This window comes from Hippoglossus hippoglossus, chromosome 4, assembly GCF_009819705.1.
Source record: "Hippoglossus hippoglossus isolate fHipHip1 chromosome 4, fHipHip1.pri, whole genome shotgun sequence".
Taxonomy (NCBI): Eukaryota; Metazoa; Chordata; class Actinopteri; order Pleuronectiformes; family Pleuronectidae; genus Hippoglossus; species Hippoglossus hippoglossus.
This window is the reverse complement of record NC_047154.1, coordinates 12501941-12516870: the sequence shown is the minus strand read 5'-3', so window position 1 is coordinate 12516870 and position 14930 is coordinate 12501941. Positions and strand designations below refer to the sequence as shown.

General features: G+C 40.7%; 1 protein-coding gene across 1 annotated transcript; it reads right to left on the bottom strand.

Annotated features, from left to right (window-relative positions):
• Window positions 1-278: 278 nt before the first annotated feature.
• On the bottom strand, window positions 279-14017 carry mier2 (mesoderm induction early response 1, family member 2). Its single transcript, XM_034583966.1, has 12 exons — window positions 13760-14017; window positions 11873-12041; window positions 10126-10239; window positions 9812-9923; window positions 8807-8877; window positions 8164-8233; window positions 7657-7808; window positions 7400-7481; window positions 6146-6240; window positions 5942-6072; window positions 4745-4881; window positions 279-3062 (listed from the first exon to the last, which is right to left on the bottom strand). The coding sequence occupies exons 2-12, from the start codon at window positions 11897-11899 to the stop codon at window positions 2617-2619; spliced, it is 1437 nt and encodes a 478-aa protein (XP_034439857.1). The 5' UTR covers window positions 11900-12041; window positions 13760-14017; the 3' UTR covers window positions 279-2616.
• Between the last annotated feature and the right edge of the window lie 913 nt (window positions 14018-14930).

Below are 14930 nucleotides of genomic sequence, written 5' to 3'. Positions count from 1 at the left end.
GAAGACATCACTTCTCTCCACTTTTGTATTAACTATCATACTCTCACAATTTCTATTTGTGAATATAAAGTTGACAAGACATGATTACTTACAGTTGTTTCCCCGATGTCACAAACAAGAGAAGGTGCAGCATCGGATACAAAAGCAATACATCCTAATATTTCAGCAATGTTCATTTTAATTGTTTTTTCTTTACAAAATATAATAATTATAAAACATAACAGAAGAAGCAGATCAATATTGCCAAGAAATAAGAGTAAAAATGAAGAAAGAACTAAAGGCAGTATAGTTCTACTCTTCTCGCTGCCTCTGTGGTCTTGTACTGAACTCCTCTCAGGTAAACAGTCAAAGACACAACACACGTTGATCTGAAGCCGGCCTGGCGTTACACAGGGATCACAGAAAGAGCTCGCACATTTACAGACAAAGAATAAATAGATGAGCAGATGAAAAAGGAAGAATAACCTGAAAAATCCTTTCATTCCCCCGTTACGTTCCCTTCACCTCTTCAGAGACTGAAATATACTGACACGCAGAAAACCACATATGTACGAATGAGCGTACAAATCAATACAGGATTTTGTGAAATATGAAAACAAATCAAGTTCATATTTTTATTCAGTGATACAAAATATAAAATATTGGAATCATATTTACTGTAATAACCTTTAGGCTTTGAATTTCTCACATCTGTACCATCACATCATGGCTAAAATCTAAATTCTTATTTTGCAGATTGCATGAACAAGATTCTGTCAATTTTAATTCACTTTATAAAATGGGGAACCAACTATAACAAATTCTTTAATAAATAATTCCTTAACACAAAAGGTGCAGTGAGTGTAAATGTTTGTCCCCTCTCAAAATGCATATGACAGCTCGACAGCTCAGATGGGGCCACGGAAATTGAATTTATGCAGCACTTAGGAGATTTGTATTGCAAAAATAACAATTATTAGATGTTTTAGATGCACATAAACACTTATCAGTATATTTCTTCATTTCAGGTCAAGGTCATTAAAGATGCTCAAGGAAACATTTCAGAGGAAAAAAGGGAGAGAGAGCTCTGACAATAAAAATGTTGCTGTTGTTCTTTCATTTTAGTCCATAACTTCATGGACTGGACTTTACGTGGATGTTGCTTCCTTGTTGTCGGTTTTCAAAGAGGCAGAAGAACTTAAATGCTAAGTTAGGTCATTATTTTGGAGCCCAACCAGTCATTTTTACTTTACTTTCAACATACTCACTTCTCTAACTCTCTGTACAACCATCAAAGTTAGTTCTGGATGACTGATCATGGAAATCTTCAAAGTTGCAGAACCTGAGAAGGTGGATTTGGATTCACTGACTTGCGTAGCTTAGCATGTACATTTTACATTAACATATGTTATTCTGCACCACCTCTGCAGGTCAGAGGTCAGGCTCTTCACTGGACTAAATATTAATTCTTACAGAAACAGTTGTCAGAAATGACACGAAAGCATTGCACGTTTATAAATCATAAGGGAAGAACAAGGATGAAAGGTTTTGACAAAAGCCAAACTAAAGAGAGAAAAATAATCCGAAAAATCACTGTGCTCCTTGTTGCGCCTATAAAGCTTTTAAAAAAAACCACAGAAAATGTTGTTCAGGTTTTTAAAATCAAACAAATTTCTACAGAAATATCGACTCTTGTACCAAAGGTTTACAGAAAGCTGGAGTGGAGGAGGTTGGAGGTCCAGAGAAGCAGGAGAAACCGAAGACAGAGACCATTGGGCTGAGTCGAGCACGTATCATATAATGTTTGAATTGATGGATTTTACTTTATGACCAGACTCCCAGCAGTTATGTTCATGTGGCACTGAGCAGAGGCCCTTTTCAGAGCTGGTATTAAGATTTAACCCATTTGAAAAAAAGACTTATATAGAATTCATTATGTGGATGCTGTGGCAGTAAATATGTAAAAATATGATTCATTGTGAAAGTGTAGCAGGTCAGAGACGTCAGCTGAGTAGACGGTCCTTCATGTGCGTCCCAGGACGCTTGTGCTCACACAGCGAAAACAATGTGGCCACTTCTGAATGAGGTCTGAGTGATCCGATGAATTTGTGTGTGTTCATATGTACTTTGAGCTGTCTGCTTGTGATTGGCTCACTCAGGACGGATGTGAATACCAGATCTGAACGGAGTCAGAGGCAAAAGTGCTGAGCAATAAGCAGAACACAAAGAAAAGTTATTGGATGTCGACTTTAGAAGTCAAACTTCTCCATTATGATAAATAAAATACATCAGAGCAACGGTTCTTCACATCGTCAGTCACTGCTCTGTTTTAGAAGAACAGATGACGATGGTTTGTGTGGTCACTGCAGCTCTCGTGACTGCCAATCAACAGCGTTGTCCTGGCGCAGGTTGTGGGGATAAACTGTTATAAATAAACACACAATCAACACCTGACAGTAGTGATAAACACAATGGACAAAGAGTTCAAGTGTATCAGATTGAAAAGAGGGTTCAGATACGAGCAACACCCCCAGCACAGGGAGCAGGTCCATCCTTTTCATAAGGTTCAGTAAATGCACGTTTTGTTCGGGCTTGTATGAGTCAGTTGTAAAACCAACACCAGCATTGAATTTCCCCTCACTGTGTCAGAGAGCGATGCTGGAGAGCTGAGGGGTGCTGCAGGCCGCCAATCGCCTGGAAGTGTGACGGGAGGAGAGTAGACGAGGGCGGAGAGGCAGATGGCAGGCTAAATTCCACCTGCAGCCCATGTGGGCCACCGGTCGCACCACTAGGTGCACAGTCAGGGTCCTCGGGAACAAAGGGTCCACCAAGCATGTGTAGCTGGTAAAAGCAGGAGCCCGGCAGGCAGTGGTCATCATGGCAGCACGGAGGGCTCCCGCAGGCCGACTGGGAGCTCAGGGCAGAAGGCTGGGACTGGAGCTGGACTGGAGCTGAGGGACAACAACTATCTGAGCCGGGATCCCGCAGGTCGTCCAGGGGCTGCAGAGAGAAGGGACAGCCAAACAGCTGCTGAGGACATCCATCTCCACACAGCTCTGACAGCCCCATCACCAGCTCACCATCTGCACACATGTAGAAGAGTTTAGAAAAAAATTGAAATGTAAAAAATGTTTGCAACTGCCGAAAGATGTTCAAATACTTCTTCATTTTAAAGCAACACTGTGTAACAGCGCCCTCTGCAGACATATGTGGGGACTAATTCTGTTGGTTTTCACAAAGAGAAAAAAGAAAACCTGAACTGAACTGTAACACAACTGAATGGTGGATATTACCCATGATCCCCGGCTTCCTGAACCAGTAGAGCTGCTGCTGTAAATTAAGTTTCTTAACTAAATATTGCAGATGAATTCTGTTTTTGTTTTTTAAAGACTTCTGAGTGTTTTTAACTGATCTATAGTTGAGCATTTCTCTTGGACTTGTTGGACCTGATTCTGGTCATTTAAGTCCGTTACAAACTTCTCCCAGGAGATCATACCCGCTCACTGAAGTTACATAAAGCAAAGCAGACGTTCAGGGTGAGGAGTGGGAATGTAAGAGGAAACATTTTATCCACTTGATGCACTTTGGTGGACAGATGTTTATCCTCATACTGCTGCAGTAATGAGAGAAGTAATTTGCAAACATACAGTACATGATTCAAAGAGCCTCTTAAAGTAACAGCCACGGGATGTTGATCTTGTGTTTGCTTGTGTTTGGATGTTGAAATATGTTCCAAGAGGGAAAGGGTTAAATTACGTAATTTAATATATCTGACATCTTTGATTGAATGTGGCATTTACTGCAAGAACAGAAATGAGTTGATGGCCATTTACATTAAAACCTGTTCCCTTTGGCTTCAATTAGAATTAAATTATATACCACAGGAAATTCAATAGGATTTTTGTATTTCTTGTCTCTCTTTAAGATTCCTTTACCTGCAGGCCCAGCCTGCTTTCTGAGGCCTGTGAGGATGAGTTCATGGCTTTAAGAGAAAGCGGGGAGTTCGTCTGCGCCGGGGACGGCCCTCCTCCTCTGGAGCACCATGGCAACATGCACAGCATTTACACGCACACATACACAGAGACATGCACACACACACACAACAACACAAGACACACAAAAAGCAGAATAATGGGGAGATGGGGAAAACAAAGAAGAGGAGACAAAATGATTCATAACATGGAGACATAAGATAATGAATATGTGATGTCAAAATAAAAGGCAAACCATGTCATCAAAATAATTAATTATATAATGATATAATATATATGACAAAATAAAATCTATAGAACTGCATGATGGGTATCATTATGTGATTTGGAAAATATGTTTGTTGTTTCAGGTAAACATAATATTATTTATACACAGAAAAATGGATGAACATGCACAGCTTTCTGATTTTCGCGTTAGACACAAAATCCTACTTACACACCCTGTGTGTGGGATTGTTTAGTATATAGAGAAGTGACAAATTAAAGGTAACCTGACAAATGAGTGAAGACACAAGAGAAAGTCCCCATCCATAGGAATTATATGAATTTTCCTTATATTTGTCACCTGTTTGTACATGTGTGTCGTAAAATTGTAGAGCCAAGTGTTTCACGCTGCTGCAACTTCAAATGAAACTCTGAAGTGGTAATTCTTTCAGCTTTTATGGTAGACATGATTCTTTTGTGAACATGAGGCCTAAAAAATATTTTAGGGCATACTGGCTATAATCCTTGTTCCACTATAAACTGCCCACTACGTCGGTTCTCTAAGTTACCTTGTTTGTCCAGGTTGGTGTGTGGAGGTAACGGGGACTCGAGCTGCCTCGGACCCATGGAGCTGTGAGACAACAAGCCTGAGGAATTGTTGCTTCCTTCCAGCTCCCCAACATCCCCATCCTGGTCTCCATCCTCCCTACAACACACAACACAACCACTATAAGCACAGGAAAGTGTGTGTCAACAGTTAAAAGCGGGAGTAACAGGAAGAACTTTTTAAAAAACAATAACATAAACATAAGTGAGCAGACAAATGCGATACTTAAGGAGGTTATTATTATTATTAGCTTTAGTATCCTTCCTCTGAGTCGACCGTCTGCACTCAAGCTCTTCATATTATTTTTCCATGAGACCTGTGCAAGGTCTAGTCCGCCTGTCGCTCGGTGTCAGCTGGGATAAGCTACAGCCCCGACCTGCAACCCTCAAAGGATAAACGGTATAGATAATGGATGGATGTATGGATTTTGCATTCTTAAGTGAAATCAATATCTGAGAATTTGGCAGCCGTTCCAATACGATGACAGCGAATGTCCACTTGTTGTGGTGCGCACGGAATAAGAAAATTAAAAAAATAAATAAACATGACATTTCTTTCTAGATACAGCAGAATATCTCTACAGCAAAAGTAGTCATACGATGTTTTGTAATTTCGGCGAAACCAAATTCTGTTTAGGAGACTGTTTACTTCAGGATAGACCCTAAAAACTCACAGAAAGTAAAGCAGATGAGGAGGGTCATTGTCATGTCAGCTTTGAAGTGTGAAATTACAAGTTAAAGTTTTAGAAATTTCTAAATGAATAGATCAACAAACCCTAGGGCAACACTTTCTCAGAATAGGGGTGTTACAGTTAAGATTGAATGGGAAGTTCAGTCGGCCACATGCAGTAAATACACCCTGCATTTGCAAACAGAATACAATCCTATCTATCTGTAATACACTTACACTTGACTCACAGCCTAAAAGTGGCTCTATTTTCTAAGAATGATTTTATATATATATATTTGATCAGGTTTGTAGCAGTAAACACGATGAAAGTAAACACGGTGCATGGCTTCACATAGTTCAAAAATTGCGGATTCACATGCTCGTCTATAACTCATGTGTGTTTCAGTTTAGGTATAATCTCTGTACATATTTATCAAACAAATGAACCCTGACTAGACTGTGACCCTGTTCGTGTCCCAGCAGCACTCACATGCTCCCTGACTGCAGGCTGTACTTCTTGCGGCTGAGCCTGGTGGTTTGTTGGGTGAAATACTCATGACGTTCGGACTTCTTCCACATGTAGTAATACTCCACACATTCGCCCACAGAGCGCGTTCGTACCTGAGGAGAAAGAAAAGGTTGTTTATGCTACGCCGTCAAATGAGAGCGCCAGGTAATTATTTTTAGAACTCACCTTGTTAGCCTGAATGAGGTGGAAGTTTTTCCCGTAAACTCGATAGCCTTGCTCAAAGCTCCTGCACTCCTCCTCGCTCCAGGCACACAGCTCATCTAGAGAGAGCACCAGTAGAATCATAGTGCTACACATAACAATAAATTTAGGAGTATAGCATCCATTTGAAATTGCTTTTAAAATTAATGCCATCTGGGCTTCGTGCTGCAGATGATTTAAAGTGGAGTTGCAGCTATGAAATTGCAGCTCAATATCCAGGTTGGATAGAGCCTAATGCAGAAAAAAACTCTCACATACAGGGTGTGGGAAAACTTAGAAATACAGCCAGGTCTGTCTGAAGCAGTGGTGGGCAGCTTTTCACTACTCAAATCCAAACTACATCAAATCTGAATATGAACACAGTCACACATATGCGAATGCAGGCGAATGCTGCGGGTCAAAGTTCACCTAAATTGAACTCCACACGAAGCCACGCTGCAGATTTGATTCACCACAGGAGGCAGTTCTTTTTTTTCACCCCCCCCCCGCTCGCACAGATTGAGAGTGAATGGAAGGCGAAGTGCATTTGCTTCTCTGTATGTTATGCAGTGTTCACTGACCTCCCCTTGAGAAACACCTGCTAAATGAGAACCTATAGTCCTGCTAACTTCTGAGCTAAACAAAGTCAAGGATTTTAAATGGTTCATTTCCAAGGGCTCTGTTGGCAACATGTTTGCATCCTTCACTTCATCAGCATCAACACATGCCAGCAACAAACAGATTTTGCAGATGGGTGAAGTAGCTGACAGTCAGTAAGGTGTGTAGGTGTGGTATTGTTTACCAAAGAGAGGAATAAATCTTTTGCTATACTAATTTGTGGCTCTCACACTGCAAGACAACGTTGGATACTTTGCAGCAAGAAAGATGAGCATTTAATGGCTCAGATACTGCTTTAACAAAGGAGCTTTCTAGATATGAATTCTGGAAAATGTCTGAAAAATTGGTTGAGAAGGTTTTCCTAAGTTTGCCTTTCACATATGAAGATCGCAGCGGGAGATTGTCGGGGTCAGATGTTTTCACAACAAAAGGAAATGTCTGCAACGTTCAGGCGAGGGGTGGAGCCTGGGTCGAGCGTGAAGGAGGCAGGACATAACGTATGGATTCCGCTGCACAAATGATCAAATGTCAAGAGTTCTACACCTACAATACGCCCTGGTCATCATGTCACCACGGCCCAGATCATACACCTCCAACAAACAAACAGAAAAAGGTTCTTACCACTGACCACCTTCACGTTGAAGCGTAATCGTCTCAGTGCCTCTTCTGCATTGAATTTGCATTTTATAAGTTCATACAGTGCCTGGAAGTCAAAAGAAGAAAAATATTCAAGTTTAAGAATATCTAAGAATATTTTCCTAAAACTAGTTTGTTATTTTGTTAACATTCTCAGTGGTTCTGTTGAAGCATGTGGTGAACTGCTCAAAAGCTATGAGTTGTGTAAATGGACACTTAGATGACACTTGACAGAACTTTACCTGTTCGTTGTCACGGACAGTGTTAGCTTGCATAGATGTGCGTGCTGCCCCCTCCTGGCGACGTGGTCTCTGTGTATTCAGCAAGAACTCCTCCACTTCCTGCACCGGCAGGACACCTGGCCTCCACAGCAACTGGTCCTCACTGCTGTCGACTGGAGAGAAAGAGAGAGGCAGCGGTAAGAGCAGAGAAAGTGGATGAGGAGATGGTGGAGAGAGAGAGAGAGAGAGAGAGAGAGAGAGAGAGAGAGAGAGAGAGAGAGAGAGAGAGAGAGAGAGAGAGAGATAGAGGAGGGGGAAGGACATTTAAAGAGAGAAGAGAGAAATGATGAAGATGTCTTTTTAGATATCAACACGAGCAGCCAAAGTCAGAAAGGTCAACACATGAAGGCTTCAATCAGCTGAAATAACTTAAGGCAACTTCATATAAGGTTCACATGTGTTAAACTCAAAGGAAACAACTGTAAAAATTGTTTTAATTCCAAGAGGATGATAATATATGTTGCTTACCCTTTTCCTGGTAGGTATTTGGATTGAGTGGAGGGATTTTTGCCTGGTATATGGAGCCAACCATGATCTCCTGAGAAGGAAACCAAACACAGTTCTTAAATGTGTCACAGATGAGATCTATGCTGAGTGGTAGAGTTATGGTGACAGGTAATTTCTCAGGTTATACTGTAAATTAATATATTTGTAAGTGCTGCACTTTTTTTCAATCAAATCTGGTAAATTAGTGGCTTACATGTGGACTTGTGTCTCAGTCAGGGACTATGTCCGAGAGGTTAGTTTAGGTTTGGTTCAGTTGGTCAAGCAGAAAGATCCCAGGCATAATTAAATTAGGTGATCCTGCACTAAATTATTATGTTCACTGCCAAGATGTATGAGGTTTATACAGGTAAAACAAATAAAGAAAGGAAGAATGTGTACAACTTTTGAAGTTGTGATGACCTCCAGTGGTCACTGGATCAAAGTTAAGACAGACTCATTATGGAAGAATTCAGAAAGACTATTATATTTTCATGTTTTGTTTTGTGGTTCTCTTTCCTATAAAGAAATGTAAACCGCTACACAGTACGCTTAATATCTCTTTGACCTAAAATCACTCATCAGGTCAACAGAGTCACGGTGAGATATGTGTAACAGCCGTCAGTACCTTGTGCTCTTCATTGGAGGGAATGGAGGCATCGTCAGACTCCTCATCTGATGAGCTGTCTTTGTTTCCACCTTAAAGAAGCCAAAACATCAGAGAGGAGGGTGATCTACTCAAATACTGGATGTCAAGATTAATTCAAAAGTGATGCTGTCTAAAAGTCATATCTTTATGCCAACGAATCACAATAACTTCAAAAGAATCTAATTTAGTTTAAGATTTGTTTTACTCTTCAGTTTATTATTAACCATCACTTAAGAACATGCATCCTGCTGAGGTAAAATTATCTTTCTCCAGTGAAACCCAGCTGTGACTCGAAGCTATAGAGACAGGGTGGACATAAATAAATAATTAAATAAATGAATAATTTATAGAATATATGTCATTCAGTCAGTAAAAATACGATTCAGGATGACGAAGCGAATATATGAGAAAAGAGCCAAAGAGGAACAAGGCTCTCTTTACCATTTGGAGAAACTGTGTTCTTAGTCAATCTCTCCTGAATAAATAAAAAGGCACAAAAGCAGCAAACCTGCCACGTGTTTAGTTTGTCACGCCGTTATGTGGACTCAGCACAGATACTGTCATACTGTTCCAACATATTGAATATCCTTCTCTTAAGAAATGTCTCAGTGACTTTGACATCATTCAGTCTCATGGACAGGAAACTAATAAGGCAGTAGAAGATGCCATGCTGAGACTCTGTCATATGAAATTATACAAGAACAAATCAGAGGGTTCAAAAACATTGTAACACAATAAAGCCCAGCAGGTACTGTTATTGAAATGTATCAGCAAGTTATGAGTAACAGGCTCCACTCCCACCAGAGACATGATTTAAACTAAGAGAAAATATTGCAGCTATCAGAAAAATCCCCTGACTGTGCAAACTGATCCATCTGAATCAAAATTATGAACCAAACTCTCTTTCTAAACGTTTCTTTATGTGGGAGAAATCCGATCAAGTTAAAAGTTATACAGCCATGTGTTAATCTGTGTGTGTGATACCTTGGAGACGGCGGAGCACATCTGAGGTGTTTGAGGTGACTGACGGGGTGAGATCATCCGGTGATGATTCTTCTTCCTCCTCCCCAGGAAAGAGATCCTCTGTTAGCTGATCCTTAACAGAACAACAAAATATCAATAATAGAGCACAGCAAAGAACAAAGTAGAAGAAAACACAATGCTTCATAAATCAGTTGTTAACATCTTCTTGAGTGTTTGTTAATATACAAATCCAAATGTAAACTTTTGACCAGACAAACCCTTCGATAAGAATGAGGCATCTTGTTTGTGCTGGTGTTGTTTGGGTTACGTCTCACCTTGTCCAGTGTCATGCCTGGCAGGCTGGCAGCCATTTGACAGGTCTCCTTCTCTGGATCTGACACTGTATATCCATACAGAGCCAGCAGCTCCTCCAGAGGAAGCTCACTGGCCTACGAACAGAGGGTCACAGAGGAAGCCAGTGAGAGGTGGAGAGAGAGGATCGAGTGAGAGAAGGAAGACAACCACATTAAATTACGTATTAGTCAGTAAAACCATCAAAATGCTATTCTTGGGACTTTTTCCCTCTTCTGCCCAAATAATTCAACTCTCAGTCAGTTTGCAGAGTCACCACATGTGAGGGGGTTTTTATTCATCAAAGTTGTGCAGATAACTTAGTAAACCCTCTTCTAGAAAAAGGCTCCAGATGTAAAAATTAACTCAATTTCTTGAGCTCGGTTTTCAAAGGATGTTTGTTCCTATCTGTGCAATTTGGGAATTGGATTACAGTTTTAACTGTCCTTAATGTGATATTAAGCTAAGCCATGTTGCTCTGTTTTGAATTTTTGGGCACAGGTAGATGTGGATTACAGCTAATTTATTAGGTTTTTAATAATAACAACACTATTTTGTTTAAATTCTAAGTGTAATACAAGTGATAACAGGAATAGTAATGCATTTACAAAATATGAAATAAGAACAAATTTACGGTAAAAAATAAGGATCAAAGTAACAAATGCAGCAGGTTAGACAAGGTTTTGCTTGTTTAATGGGATTTGGAGGCTTGAGTCCTCCTGCAGCGGCTGCAGGTTCAGTTCTAACTCAGCCCTTTGCTGCATGTCTCCTTTTCACGCATAATACTGTCCTGTCTCATAATGAAGGCATAAAGAGCCAGAGAAAATAATCTTTAAAAAAAAATGCTAAATGACAGAAGAAAATGAAAAAAGCACGATGAGGAGTGTGGGATTTTAAGTACAACTCCTGCAAGTGGGTGCAAATATGGGCTCTGACACAGAGCTTTCCCACTGTCAGACTGCATGTACTGTGATGTAGTTATGGGATGAATGGATTGAGGTGTAGCTACATTTCGTGTTTTTGTCAGAATTTTGAAATGAGTGAAATCAGTAACTTCAGTAACATTAGTTATTAAGTACATTATTTTAAACATGCAAATCAAAGTAGAAATGTTGTGTATTATGTTATGTTGTGAAGATGAAACGTGTGAAAATCTTTTATCACAATTATAGTGACCCAAATGATCACGTTTATCAGTATTACTGCAGGATTGTTAAAACGTGCTGAAAATGTTCAAAACACAAGTTATATATTTATAAGAAAAGGCAGCCGCCCCCCCCCGTCAACTCTAAAACACACTTATGACTTTGTCTGCTTAGACAACTGAAACAAATCTGAAGCTCTGACAGTACCTGCTGCTCCTTCTGCCACGTTTTTTACAACACAAACTGCACTTAACTTAAGTTGATATTGGAGAGTATCATCCAAATCACCACGGTAACGATGTAATCAAAGCTTGAAACTGTATTAACCGTCTGGAATTTTACCACAGAATACAACCGGTAACCATTCCATACCTAAATATGACAATTTAAATTGATGGCAACATAAATATTATCTTAAACAAATAATAGTTAGTTTTTTTAGTACTGTGACAATGTATATTCCAGTGATTCAGCTTTAAAGTTCCCATAATCATGCAAAATGAATGAAATCGACCAATATTATTAAAGAGACTAGCTTTTAAATAGCAGCTTTGACATATACAGGTGTGTCTGAACTTGACCGTACAGTGTGGGACTGTGCTGCCATCTTCATGGGGCGAGCAGCGTTCACCTCCAACTCCTCTAAGGCCTGTTAAGACTCCTGCTTCTCCTGCTGAGGGTCTTCATCACTGTTCCTCATCCACGCTCCACTAGACCACGACATCAGCGCTCATCTCCAGAGGCTTTTCACCCACCTACACACAAACACACACATGCATGTCTCTATGACTTCAGAGGACATTACATTGCATTGATTTCCTGGAAACGTACTCTAACCTTAACCATAGTTCCAACATGTCTAACCTTGTATCCTAACCTAACACATGTCTTCCCTTAATATCTAATAATTCACATTGTGGGGACTTGCTTTTTGTCCCCGAAAGGGAGACAAGTCCGCATAATGTGATTGTGTAAAACAGATTCAAGTCATAATATAATATAAGACACGATCAACATGTGCCTGATCCAGCAGATCAGCTGACTCTTCACTTCTAAACCACATTTATTTAACTCCTGAGAACTTCCTCTAGTAAGTGTCGCTGAGTGGAGCACATTACAGTAGGTTGCAGTCAGTGTCACTGGTTTTACTGGGACATTTCAAAGGATGTTGGGATGGCAAACTACTTATCCTCTTTTAAATCTCTCTCGTGCTTCCTCCTACTTCTATTTCAATCATTTTATAATGTTTTAATCTATGTTGTTTTTACTCTTTCCTCTTTTTTTATTCCGGTATCTGTGCTCTATAGCTGCGTGAGCAGGTTGGATGGTTTTAAATAGTTTTTTTTAAATAGTTTTACTGTTTCCAATTGTTTGCCTTCAGTTTTGTAATTTTCTTAACTTAAAAAACACCTTGTAACTGTGTTTTGAAAGGTGCTATGTAAATAAAGTTTGGTATTATCCTCAGGCAAGGCAGTTGTGTTCATACAGCACATTTCATTCCCAGGGGGCCGCTTCAAGGTGCTGTCCCGAGACATTAGAAACAACATAGAGACAAAAATCTGAAAGTTTAAGTTAAAAACAATTGTCAAGCAAAGTAAAACCGATTATGAAGTCGAATAAAAGAGGGAAGGCGATTAGGAGAAGTTGAATAAGATACACTGATGTATGACCTTGTGGGATAGTTTAAATTATGATCATCATCATCCTCTGGCTTCAAGAGAAAGTGATTAAGACACAATAGAGCATGTGTCTACGATGCAGGCCACGTTATACAGAAGTGACAAACTTTACAGAGGCCACATGATGAGCTTAACTCTCCGGCCCTGCATGAGATAAAGTGCCGACGCTCCTGCTGTTAGATAACAGGCACAGCGACACGGTTTCCGGACAGAGAAGTTGAGCGGAGTCCGGTGGACGTGTGGACCGAGCGGAGCCTCCCCCAGCCCGGCGGGCTCAGACCGAGTGTGTGCGACCGCCGGCGCTTTCCTGTGACTTGGTGCTGAACGTCTCTTCCTCCGGACGAGCGGCACCACAAGGAAACTAGCAGAGAGTCAGGGGAACACACGGCCGGAGTTCAGCCGCCGCCGCCGCGTCGTGACATCCCTCCCCGCAACTTTTCTCCCACTTCCCCGGCGGCGCACCTGAAACACTTTCAGCACCACCGTGTCGTAAACCCCGCCGAGCTGCCCCCATTGTTTTCTACGGCGCTACTACCGAGGCTGGCGGGGCGGGGGGGGTGGCTCTTTAAAGCCGAGAACGCGGAGACGGAGAAGGGGGGGGGAGAGACGGAGCGAGAGAGCCGGGGAGCTTCTCCCGTCTCTTCCTGCCGCTTTAGCGGCCCCGGAGCTTCTCTTTCACCGGCCGGCGACACCGCGGGCCGCCGGGCGAACGGTCCCGGGTGGACGCGGGTCGCCCGTTCGCTGCAGTTTCTCTATCGTTCGCTTCATCGCATTCCTCGTTTTCGCTCACTTACCTCCGCCATTCCGTTTCTGCGCAGGCTGGGTATTGCCCGGATGTTGTAGCTCTGGTGCTCGGCTCCGTTTATTGCCTCCACCACTCAGCAGCAGCCACAGCTACAGTTGGTTACTGACTTCTGTTCACTTTTTATACCGAATGCACATTGTTCACGTCTCATTTCACCACCGCCATCTTAAAATATACACTTAATGAAGAACTTCGTTTTTTTTTTTTTTAACTACAAACACTTTTGGTATCAATTTAAAAATTCTGCTCTTATCACACTTAAAGTTTCAAAACGCACTTAAACTCAACCCCAAACAAACTGAAATTACAATGACTCCACTTTCTATTTTTTTTTGTTTACATGCTATGATTAATGACCTCTGACCCCCCCAGGTTAAAAATATACTGACGTGATCTCATCCAGTAACAGTTGCATCATTTGTTTTTCACTCTATATCTGTTTAAATGCTTCTTGTGTTGCTTTCACAATGTGTCATGATGACCTTTATGTTGTATGTTTGTCTTGTTGAAATGTGCCACACAGATAAACCTGCCTTGCACGTGCTGCAGTGTAAAGTGTATATGCATGGGTATGTGAATGAGGGAGGGGACAGGACATGGCTGAGGCAGATAAATATATAAGGACTCGGCCAATGACTGCATGTCTTCTGTATAGAGAGACAGGAGCAGAGGCAGAGTCAATGTATATATGTGTGTGTATATATATATATATATATATATATATTTATATATATTTATATATATATATATATATATATGTGGACCACACGTGACACCGTTCAACAACATTGAATAAAAATAGATCTATAAGTGGATATGATGGTGACTAAATCTGTCCCGGGTGTTGATATCAACAGGATTAAAATAGGATCATAACACTTTGAGAGCAACTGATTTTTTAATAAACACCTAAAACCTTTTAAGAATGTAAATGATACAACTGGTTTTAATTTCAAGTTGCTGAATAAAAAACTGCAAATATAATCTTTATCTCTGGAGTGTCCTCTTACTTATGATGATTTGCCATATATACTGTTTACCACTGGTGGAATGTATCTGTACTTCAGTAGATTTATTTTTGTGTACTTTTATTTTTACTCGACTACATATATCAGTAAGAAGGGGTGGAACTCGCAGAGTAACTACTACTCGCAACACAT

What these genes read in the sequence shown, in the direction of transcription:
- mier2 (XM_034583966.1), bottom strand. Translation starts at nt 11,899, where the DNA reads ATGAAGATGGCAGCACAGTCCCACACT. An exon ending in TGGCAGCACAGTCCCACACT is followed by an intron (nt 10,240 to 11,872) that starts GTACGGTCAAGT and finishes CTCTGTTCGTAG; the next exon opens with GCCAGTGAGCTTCCTCTGGA. An exon ending in CTGTCCGTGACAACGAACAG is followed by an intron (nt 7,482 to 7,656) that starts GTAAAGTTCTGT and finishes TTTGACTTCCAG; the next exon opens with GCACTGTATGAACTTATAAA.